This window comes from Diadema antillarum, unplaced genomic scaffold (genome assembly GCF_040938485.1).
Source record: "Diadema antillarum isolate AM-2024a unplaced genomic scaffold, OU_Dant_1.0 seq00001855_RagTag, whole genome shotgun sequence".
Classification (NCBI taxonomy): domain Eukaryota; kingdom Metazoa; phylum Echinodermata; class Echinoidea; order Diadematoida; family Diadematidae; genus Diadema; species Diadema antillarum.
Window position 1 is genome coordinate 62,750 of NW_027272527.1, and position 12,113 is coordinate 74,862.

Consider the following 12,113-nt stretch of genomic DNA (forward strand, 5'->3'; position numbering starts at 1 on the left):
TACTGAATGTTATATTTCAACTTTGGTACATTCAGGACGTCTTACATACATGAAGAAGAAATTGATAATTGTATAACATAAATTGTTTCATCAAATGCAGCATGTCATTGACAAAAATGTATAAACTGTACAGTGGGAATTATGAACCATGTGATAACAGTCATGAAACATAATATGGTCAAACATCACATTTGTTACAACCTGCTGAGACCCATGAAGTAGCACAGACTTATATATCTGTGCATGACTCATTGGGTAGTTGAAATCTGATTTAAAAAAATCAAAAAAAAATCTGAACTTTTACAGAGCTTGAAACAAACAGAGCTTGTTGACTCATAATTTCAAATCCTCAGAACTATCAGCACCTGACATGTTAAAAACATACAGGTTTCATCAAAAAATGGCATGAGAAACAGCAGACACTTCCAAGTGACAACCATTAAAGGAGACCTCTAGATGATTTTCATATTTTTATATTTGAACCACTATAAATTAGTTATACTAAGGAAAGAGTTTCAGTATTTATGATAATTGGGATGAAAAATAGGAATATTTTCGAAATTTATAACAAATTGCAATGAACAAGGATGATGACATGGCAGGTTCCCATTAGAATGCATGACTTGGGGCTCTTGGAAGCAGAACAAAAGAAGAAGGCATGCATAGATTATAAACAGGTGAACTCGCAAGCAAGCGGTATTGTAATGGAATTACACTGCTACATTTCTGGAATATGTGAACCTCCTATGTCATCATCCTTGTTCAGTGTTATTCGTTTAAAGTTTTTCAAAGTATTGTTTCTCTGCTCTAGAACCACAATAAATTCCACAAATCTACACATGGAGCTGTTGATTTATGTACTACATGATGTGAAATTATGAAAATCGCCTGGAATGTCCCTTTAAGGGTAAACACCAGCATATACAAATTGTATTTCAAACCATGAGACCATGCTACTTATCTGTATCACGCAGCTTTTGCTACCAAGATCATAATATGAGTGTACAATTTGTATTTCCTTCGAGGGGTGAAAGAAATACTCCATTGGTAACCTGACCAATCACCTTATTTGGTGCTGGTAGCACAATTGCACCAGCACATTGCACTGTCATATTTTATTTTCAAATTCAAACTTGAAAATCTGTGACATTTCATCATTTAATCCTATTCTTTTAAGAGAAAACAAAAGAAATAAAATGAACTAAATGAAACTTAACTCTGGCTAACATTTGTTCTAGCCGTTTTGTGCTGACAAAGGCAAGTTGCAACTTAAGCTACATGTATTTTGCTCTCTACATATTACACTATACACCAATCTGACTTGCCTTATTTGTCAAATGTACACTATGCAATCTGGCATCACACAGTACGATTGTACCAAGTCACGCCAGAGAAAGTTACTTCCACTGTAGAAAACAAATGGTTTCTCTTTGCTAAATATTTGCTCTATAACTGGGCTTTTACAAGCTGCCATTACTTCATATCTAAAACGTGAGAGAAATATTATAAAGGATGGCAATATGACTTCATAATGATCTACAATGGTATGACTTTATTCATTATGTATCATACTGAGAAATGGTTTTTGTTTGTTTGATTGGCTTATTTGTACGACTGAACAAACAAAGTATACACAGATATATGAATAACAATCTTGAGACATGAACTCTTGCTTTGTTGTAACAGAATTTCGTCATACAATTTGTGTAGTGTTTGTTACCTAGAGCAATGTATGCAAATCAGCTTGTACAATTTGTACTCACATATATGTGGAAATGAAATTACTTACAACGTACAGTCACATTGTAATCAAATAATGGAAATATCACTATAAGTTGTTGCATACATGCCACCCTTGAAATTCTATGAACAGGAATAAATGGGAGAAAATTCTTACAGATTGGAATTTTTACCCACTTTAAGCATATTACTATCAGCGGGTGTGTATAAAAATTGGAATACAAGGTTGAATAAAACTTCTTGAGGTCCCTGTTGCATAAAACTTGAGATCAAAATTTGAAGTCAGAAATCAAACGTTAAGTCAGGGAATACTCAATTCTGATTTGCTGACAACTGACTCATGTCTGATTTCACCTTTTTATGCAACAGGACGCTGTTCAAAAATAAAGAAAAAAAGGAAAAGAGAGAAAAAAAAAGCAATTCTTATCAATAGGAATAGTTGGCTGGTGTATTCTCTTGTCATACATGTAACTGAAATACAACTTCTTTGGCTTTGATAATTAATAAGAGTAAATGAGCTGATTAATTTCTTGCTGTACATGCAGAATATTTCACAAGTATAACATTTTGCAAATTGGAACTAAGTAAATAATGAGTGTGGTTGAATTTGAGATTGAGAATCACAGTGAACGAAGGAGGAACAATTATTTTCCCCATTCATGAGAAACGCGAGTGATTCCCCACCCTGAAGACAATGCATGGCATCTTCCTTACGAGAGGCAATATGACCATGAGACGTAAATTTCTAAAATAACTGCATATCTGCAAAGTTCATGAAAATTCAAAACAATGTGAAATATATCACATATAAAGTGTAGCATACCAGAGAAAAAAAATGGGTACTATGGAATATATACTGTGTGTATTTTTACGTATGGATATTGAGCTCTCCACAGAATTGTAATGATGTTAAATAAAGTACAAAAACCTGTGTTCTTGGCAATGAGAAACACAGTTATTTCACTCATTTCTCCATTTGTCTTGAAATCAGACACATGAGCTGGTTACAGACATCATGGTATCCTGAGTGTCAAGCAAAGCTTGTTGCCCTCAGCTCACTCCAAACACTGCAGTAAAGCAAGACATTTTGGTGGCATGAAATTTTTGCGAATTGCCACTGGCATTCAATGCATACAGTGTAGACAAGAACTTTTGCACGCATTTAAATTTGGCGAATCTTGGCTCTCCTGAAATTTGCGAAATTAAAATGCATGTGAAAATTTTGTGTTACAGTACAGTCAAACCTGTCAATAGTGGCCACCCACAGGAAATGACAAAGGTGGCCACTACAGACAGATGGCCACTAAGACAGGTTTGACTGTATATTCCTTCTGCTCACACTGAAATCATTATTCTCCACCTGCCTTCCACTCTACTTGCATTGATTGATAGTCGTACTCGCGCATATATACATCTCTATATAAATATACATATTGAATCTCTGTGCAATTCACTGCCAACTGGGATGCGCTGGTGCACTTCACTGGACGACCCCCCGGGCCTGGGCCGCCATGTCCTGGGCTTTGGCCGTTGCCTGGTTCCTGAGTTTGGACATCTCCTGAGGTAGTGTGTCTTGGACAGTTTCTGGCATGTAGAGCTTATCAATGATGTGCTGCAGCGCTTTGTTCGACTTGGCCATGTTGGCCTTATAGCGCTCCACCCCGAAAGCAATGAGGGCCCGGGAGACACCGTAGAGGCTGGAGTTAACCCAGATGGACCGGTGAAGCTCCGTCCAGCTATGATTGTCCTGTGATGGCTTGAACACACACTTCTCCTCCAATACCTGTATTGCAACAAACAACATTGAAAAACAAACATGCAAACAGCGGCACTTCATTAATCTGTTATCATCAGATTCACTCGTACTAGATCATAATTGAATAAACATTCTGAACAGAAAGTTGGGATTGTATGAACTGCATAGTTTTTTTTAATATTATTTCTTTTGATTGTCTCTAGTCGTATGTCTCTTACTGATTTTTATGTTCCATGACAATTTGTTCCAATGACTGCTACACTGTATATGCATTACAGTCAACATAAAACTCAACATTTCAACTAACATACCACTGATATACGTGTCATAAACTATCCTTCCTTTCAAATCAAGACGATTACAAGAAAATGCAGTGTACATGAGAAAAAAAAAATTATCATCTCACTTCAAGCAATACATGAAAAAATATCACTACCAACAAAAGAACAAACTAGAATAACATGAGGAAGTCTCAAAAATTTGCTGGAGCCTGTACGTCTTGATTCTTCCCTGACACAGAGAAATATTAAAGCTACACGTACAACATACATGTATTCTTTCACTATACAAAAGAACAAATAGATGATGGACCTTTGCAGACTCACAGACCTATCCTACCATCATATTCAGCCATGTGACATGCTTACCATGAAGTTTGTATAGCCAATGTTTCTGGTGTAGGTAGTCAATGTTCTGGCCTTTGGATCCACAATGCTCTCTTCGACAATGGAAACAAATCTGGAGTAATTCCCGAAGATGAAACTGCCCCACTTTGGCATTCGATTGGTCTTGGTCAGAAGCCTTATGCTGTACAGCTTGGAGTCTGCCCCCACATGGCGCGCGACTACATCTTCAGACAGAACATGCTTACTGAAATGTAAGTGACACAGGGAGAATAAAGCAACAACAACAAAAAACATAAAAAACAACAACAAATGAACATAGAAACTTTGCACAGCATGAATATCCATACCCATTATTCCGCCCGCATACAATAGTTGCTTGTTCTTAGATAGCATGGGAAAAGCAGGCATTTCATTCGGTTGCTAAGTGTGGGACACTAAACATTCACAGAACAGACATGTATTTCCTGCCACAGAGCAGTGTGATTAGCTTATTACTAGCTTCTCAAATAGGGATGGGGTCTAAAAGCACTATCTGAGCACATCCCTTGACACAGGTAATTTTATACCCCATTAGTACCAATACTTTGTTATATCAATTGGCCACATGCTTCTTAACCCGTTGAGGACGAGTCCTGAGTATACTCCGGCAGCTGTCTATGGGAAATGCGTGTTGTAGCAAAATCAAACCGTCCTCAATGGGTTAACTAAAACATAGCAAGTTACCAAAAATTACAGTCTTAAAGAAATAATTTCTGCCATGGATTTACTAATCCTTAAAAAAAGATTAGAAACTGAACAAAAATGTATTGCATTTACATTGTTACTACAAGTTAGCTGTCATAATATATACATTACCAATAAAATACTGGTCATATCTTTGTGCATTCTTTCGGCCATGTACTGCATAAGATTCAGAGCACAGTTACTTGTAATTGGGTAGAAAAAAAAAATGATACAGAGGAGAGTTTGACTTAAAATTCTGCAGCATGATAAAGATAACTGCTTGTTTTTCAGTCTGTTTGTTTGTTTGTTTGCTTTTTCACATACAACAATACCTGTATGGTCCTGGATACTTTTGCCAGAATGCTGATGTAACTTGGTCCCATGAATTTTTGAAGATGGTTGCTGAAGTGAAGTACTTCATCCTTCTAGAAAGCACAGTTGCAACTAGTGTTATGGCTTGTTCACTCTCACAGCAGAATATTTCAGATCTACATGCACCTTTTTCTCCCAACCTGTGATGGGTGAGAGAGAGAGAGAGAAAAAAAAAGAGAGGATAAAATGTCATTGAAATAGATAGTACCAAATTCAAGGAAAATATTACAGAAAGTTGGAGGAAAGCAGTCTGCGTTCAAATTGTGAGAAACTTAGGGGAAGATTTTTACAAAGTCATCAACACATTTCAGAATGCAATTTCAATATTCAGTGCATTCACATACAACATCAACAAGAAAGTTGTGTCTGATATTTGCACATTCCATATGATTTACCCTGAAAAGAGCATTTGATAGTAAATACTTGCTAACTCTATGACTTTTGAGAGGTTTCAGTCACCTACTGATTTCTTTAAAAAAAAAAAATCTATACTAATCTGTCATCCAAGCAAATTACTGTGGGAATTGAAATGAAATAAAAGTCAATACTCTGCATGCGCCAAATGTTATAATACTCATGTGAACAAAAGCAAGCTAAGCTAGTACAATGTATACGTAGAATGTAGGCCCTATATACTGTATAGTATGGCTGCAGCAGCTTGCAGCTCTAGACTGGCCGGGTTGGGCTGTGAAAAAATATGTCATCTAAACTGAGACTGAAAAGTGATATATCATACTTGACTTACGTGGAGTAAATGAGCTGCAGAATTTTGAATTGATACTGGTAAAATACTAAATAAACATGCTTTTTATTTATTTCCTCAGTATATTTTGCCAAGTGGCCTATTCCTGACAACTTACCACCAAAAAAAAAAAAAACCCAAACAAAACAAAAACAAAAAACCACCAAACAAATAAACTGTAAATGTTTAAATTTTAAATGTAAATCTAAAATGTGAATGCTGAGGCCTATCATGTGATTGCTGGTGAGATTCAGAGCCATTGAAAATTTGGAAATGAGTAGAATGTGTCTGTGAACAATCATGCCATCATAAGTGTTATTGTGCCCTACTCGTCGCCACCCAAGAGGCTAAATACACCTTGTGGGTGGGGGAGCATAAACGCATAATACATCAGTATGAGGTGGCAATGTGTACCATTGTACCATCATCGACAAAATACAAAGCACTACTAATTATTTCAAGGGGCTCCTGAAAGAACAGCATGCTTTTGGCCTGGGGAACATTTTGAGTTCAAATGTGCCTGCAAAATCCTACAAATCCCAAGCAAACGGTCAGCACCACTTAAAGGGACTGTACAGTACTGGTTGAGGTAGGGATTCATGTTTTGAACATTCCTAAGTGAGATAATGAAAAGCCTCTTATGAAATATGAAAGAGCATGTAATTTTAAGAAGGATTCAACGTTTATTTGATGAAAATTGGTTTTCAAATGGCTGAGATATCCAAAAAAAGTGCTAATACTAAAAGGCGACATGCCACAACTTTATTAGGATCTCTTTGTTTCACCTTGTTTTTGGATATCTCAGCCATTTCAAAACCGATTTTCATCGAATAAACTTTTGATACACATTAGAACTGCATGCTCTTTGACATCTCAGAGAGTGGTTTCTGGATATCTCGCAAAATGTTACATGTATAAGCTAAATCTACACCTCGACCAGAACTGTACACACCCTTTAAGGGCACATAAAGATGACAACATGGTTGAACAATTACAGATGACAGCCAACATTTGTGTGTGTGTGTGTGTGTGTGTGTGTGTGTGTGTGTTACATTTTGTGTGTTTGTGTATAATATGGTATGCAAAAATATCCTGAGGTTGTGTACTTGGGTTTTGTTTTGTTCTGATAACAAGAATGCAAAAAAATTAAATAAAAAATCACAAACAAGAGAAAATGAAGCATGGCTTTATTAGAGTTTCATAAAATGACTTGCATCTTCTTACTGAGCAAAGCCCAAATAGCAGCAAGGAACCATGTTAATACACTAATGGCATAATGATCAAGTATGATGGTCGGATAGTCTAACTACCACTTTGCACACACATGTTATGATGTTCATATCAAAAGTCTGTGATAGAGACATTATACATACACTGTAGGTTGAACCAGGGAGGTGTTAGAAAAGGAGAGACAACTCTTCGTAGTTCATGCAAACACATGTTTTGGTTCAAAGCGTTACAATGGGATGTCTAGCATTCCGCTATACGCTTTGAAGTCATGCATTGCACCGCTCTAGTTGCAAGGCGAAGTACGGAGACGAAGAACGCATTTCACCTTTCGTTGAATTACAAGCTTTATTTCCCCGTAAAATTTTAAATGAAATACTCAAATTGATTAAGAGTAGTTTAGGAAAGAATTCAATATTATAAACATTTCTAGTTTCTTCGTAATGCGCAAATTGAAATGAAATGAAAATTAGGCCATCTTAAAAACCTAATATTTTTCTATAATGCGCACATTTCCGCATGTTAGTTTTCTATCCTTTAATCTGGGATATTTTGATCTTTCAAATAAAGTACTCCGCTAAAGCGTGCACCAGCGTGCCTTTAAACTATTTGCTGTTAAAATTGTCAGTTTTACACAGCATTTTGATTCCCTGCTCCAATTCAAGGTACACAAATTCATTGTTGCCATCACATTGAAAGAGAGAGAGCGAAATGCAGTAGGGGCAAGTATTTCTAGATGTGAGAGCGCTAGTCCCGATTATTGATGCTCTCTTTTGTCAAAGCACCTGCTTTCCACCTGTAGTTAAGCGCATAACTTCTCGGCGGTGCCGCGCATGACTTCAAAGGAGAGCAGGAGTTGTCTCTCCTTTTCTAACACCTCCCTGGTTGAACAAGGTACAGTGTACTACACTGCCAAGTATTGAATGCATGGTTGACCAATGAAAACAAATGAAGTGCTTTTTAGATATCAGACATCACAATGGCATGAAGAAGAGAATAGAAAATATGTGTTTGTATGCTCCTTGGAGTGTGAGTCTTTGCACTTCCCACCCACCTCAACCGTAGGCATTCAATTTAGTACGGAGCAATTTTTTCCCTCCCCACTGTCACTCTAAGGCCCAAATTCACAAAGGTAGTACAAATGAAACCATGGTTTAAACCATGGACAAAAACCATGGGGCGCCAAGTGTCACACGGAATATTTTGTTACGAAATTGGTCATTTCGTCGACAAAATTACCGTTTTGTTAACGAAATTATCATTTCGTTGACGGAATGTTCATTTAGTTACAAAATGTTGTCATTTCGTTACAAAATAATCATTCCATAGACGAAATGACCAATTTCGTAACGAAATATTCCATGCGACACTTGGTGCTCCATGGTTTTTGTCCACAAACCATGGTTTCATTTGTACTATCTTTGTGAATTCGGGCCTAAATGTCTTCCATGAAGCACAACTATTGCTTTTTCCCTCCCCACAAACACACAAACTTCACCTCAGGAAGCACTGAAGCATTCAAGCACAATGTTTGCATTTCCCGTCACAATGCTTTTAAGTGCTGGAATTTGTAATTACACCGGTCCTTTTATATGAGAATGAATTACAAACAACTTTTCAACAAAATGCGTGATCAAAAGAAACAATTTGGCTCATATACATTGCATCTTTTGCAACAGAGTGATTACTGTAAAACATGATATTTTCGCGGCATGAAATTTTCGCGAGTTGCCTCTAGCATTCAATGCATATAGTGTGGACAAGATCTTTAGCGTGCATTTTAATTTCGCGAAACTCGGCTCTTGTGAAATTCACGAAATTAAAATGCACACAAACATTCATTTTACAGTATGTAACCTTCCACATACTGGAACAGTTTTTGCTAAAAATATGTTTACATGACTCAAAACGGGTATAGAGTGATTTGCCTCTTGAAACAACTAGATGCAAATTGTAAGCATCTTGTTCTACATCCTGACTAAGGACATGTTACTTCACTTCTGGTCTTACATAATTGCTTTCAAGTAAAATTGATTTACGTATAGATTTAAAAGCATCTCCCAGTCTCATTTGAAAGAATTCCTTTGAGGCAGCCATCCCCCCCCCCAAAAAAATGCAATAAACAAGCTAACCTCAACTCTAAGCCTTACCCTAACCCCATCCTTTGGAAAAAACTATCTAATGATAATGAATAACACTTATATAGCACTTAATACTGATGTTTCTAAGCGCATTAATCTGGAAAAAAATATTCAAAGTAAAATACAGCATTATGTACATATGATATAACAACAACAACAACAACAACAACAAAAATTAGGATTGAGTTAACAGATACAAGTGTAAGTTTTCAGCAATGATTTAAACTTATCAACACTTTCAGCATTACGAATGTAGAGAGGGAGTTTGTTCCAAAGAGATGGAGAAATAACAGAAAAAGCTCTATCACCATAATGGGTACGGGTGCAGGGACCATGTGATAATTGGAGAGTGGAGAAAGAACGTAAACGGGTTGAAGTGGAGGAGCAGAAGGAAGTCAAGTCTTTAATATAAGATGGGGCAAAATAACTTGAAGCAGGGAGACCAACAAGAAGGGAATTGCAGTAATCAAGATGAGAAGATACAAATACCCGAATAAGACATTCAGTGGAAGACTGATCCAATAATTTGCAGATTTTACCAATTTTACAAATACCCCAAGCAGCAGGACATGAGTTTTTAATGGTTGTTGAAAGTTCTAAAATGCTTATCTACAATAACTCTGAGATCTCTGACGGACTGAGAGATGGGGATAGTACTACCTGTATCTTCAAGAGAAAATTCTGTGAGAGAACTACCCCGCCTGAACTGGGAATGAACATATAAACATTCTGATTTGACACAATTCAGTTTTGAATAATTATCGCGAGACCATCAATTGCTCAATATCATTAACACTTAACTACTCAGTTTACAGAGTACTTCGACTTGGGTATTCGGTTGTATCCAGGACCCAAAGAACTATTAAGAATTCACTAAACGATATAGAGGTCTAGAAAAACTTAAATTAGCATGATAGCCCTATCACCTAGTCTAATTAGTGTCTAATAACCTTACTTACAGATGTCTAGATATATAATTATGTGTAAAAAAATTTTCTTTTCATTCATAAAATGTTATATCCTGCAAAGCAAATAATGCACACTTTAAAACATTTAGTAAAGCAAGCTGCCCATAATTTGACTGCCAATTACACATAGAAACCTACAAGTGTATCAAGTGTATGCTTTTGCATGCTGTCCAATTTTGGCACAGGAGACCAAACCATGGTGCAGCGGCTTTTTTTTTTAATGTACAGCTGTATGTATGCAATAATGTGTGTAGTACAACCTCTACCTCATTTCTTATGATGCGACCAAATGTACCAAAATCAATATTCAAGCATCAACATAAATGTCAAATTGAAATTACAGTGTAGCTGTTTCCCTTGCACTGGCCATGGCATGGACAGAAATTAAAAAAAAAAAAATCCCAACTTCTACTGCACCAGAAAAAAAATACAGGGGATTACAGGCAGATCTATTGGTACAACATAGGTAAAATTTTACATGTACAATACAAAGTAAAGCCTGTAGACGGCTAAACTTACAAAGTCTTGAACTTATTTAATGTTAGGAAAGATGGGCATTCAGGGACAGAACAGGCAGGCAGGCACAAACATTACACACAACAGAGAATGCTTGCCGTCTCGCTAGAATTCAGACACCAACAGGCGCCGCAACGTTCCCAATGCAACCTTGCGCCAACAAGGTATGGCAGGGCTAATTTTTTAGCGGCCTAAATACGTGCATTGACATTGAACGCGCATAGCGCCTGTCCGGATTCTAGAAAGGCCGGACAAATTCTGATGGATTATCAAGATGATAATATTTTGGGATTTTGTGAAATTTCATGATGTATTTAACAAAACCAACATTGTCATTGCTGAGATAAAAGTAGTTTGATAATATTGATAATGATATAGACTAACATAAATTTACATTGTTGTAGATATAATTTTGTAAATTTATGTATTAATTTGAGTTCAATAAATATTGCAGAAAAGCTTTAACAAGTGTCCGAAAACTGGTGGTTTTACTTTAATGCCGGTAACTCTTAGTTTTACTCTATAAAATTTAAAATACTTTTCATGCAGTGCAATGCTGTTTTTATAAACACGTCGTCGACTATCACACTCCATAGCTCCACAGAACAGTCGTGTCTATTTTATGACAAGATTGCCGAGTAAATTATACCCATGTTTTGCTCTTTGTTTATAATTGAAATGAAAGGATATAGAAACTAGGGAATGAGAACACTTCAATCCGCCAAAAGTCCCATACGCTACTGTGTGCCGCTGACCGACACGAGGCGATGCGACACAGTGCAGTGTTGGCTAATTATTGCGGTGCCGGTGGTACTGTACTCGTATATACTAGCTCGTCTACTACATCACAATTCCATAGGCAAGGGACCACAGACTTAATATAAGTGCAGTGCCTCCATTGCCGTGCAGCCCTACAGCACGTGCGCCAGTACTCGGCGTCAATTTTTAGTGATACTGTCGGCATTTCCACACAAACTGAGTAGAATATGAAAATCCTTCAAAACTCACCTCGTACTTTAAATAAGTGATTTCTGCAACATTATTTTCCCAGTCAAGTTAAGAAGCTCTGTTCCACCTACTCTGTCGGATCAAGCGACAGCACTCGATGTACGTGCACGTTTTTACGTTCATTAATCCGTACATACGTGTACTTATAATATGCATGTCGAACCGAATACAGTACTCGTAAATGCCCCTTGTTTGTACCTTGGGGGTGGGGAGAGAAGGCGTAGCTGGCTGCGTGCGCTGTTCTGTGCATGCATGCAGCCCAGCCTAGGACATTGTGTGTGTGTGTGTGTGTGT

The 12,113-nt window shown here is 37.0% G+C and overlaps 1 protein-coding gene across 1 annotated transcript; it reads right to left on the reverse strand.

The window, feature by feature from the left end:
* Positions 1–1,769: 1,769 nt before the first annotated feature.
* On the reverse strand, positions 1,770–11,903 carry LOC139712773 (PRELI domain-containing protein 1, mitochondrial-like). Its single transcript, XM_071624566.1, has 4 exons — positions 11,820–11,903; positions 5,178–5,357; positions 4,144–4,366; positions 1,770–3,523 (listed from the first exon to the last, which is right to left on the reverse strand). Exons 2-4 carry the CDS (start codon positions 5,264–5,266, stop codon positions 3,221–3,223), a joined length of 615 nt encoding a protein of 204 aa, XP_071480667.1. The 5' UTR covers positions 5,267–5,357; positions 11,820–11,903; the 3' UTR covers positions 1,770–3,220.
* Between the last annotated feature and the right edge of the window lie 210 nt (positions 11,904–12,113).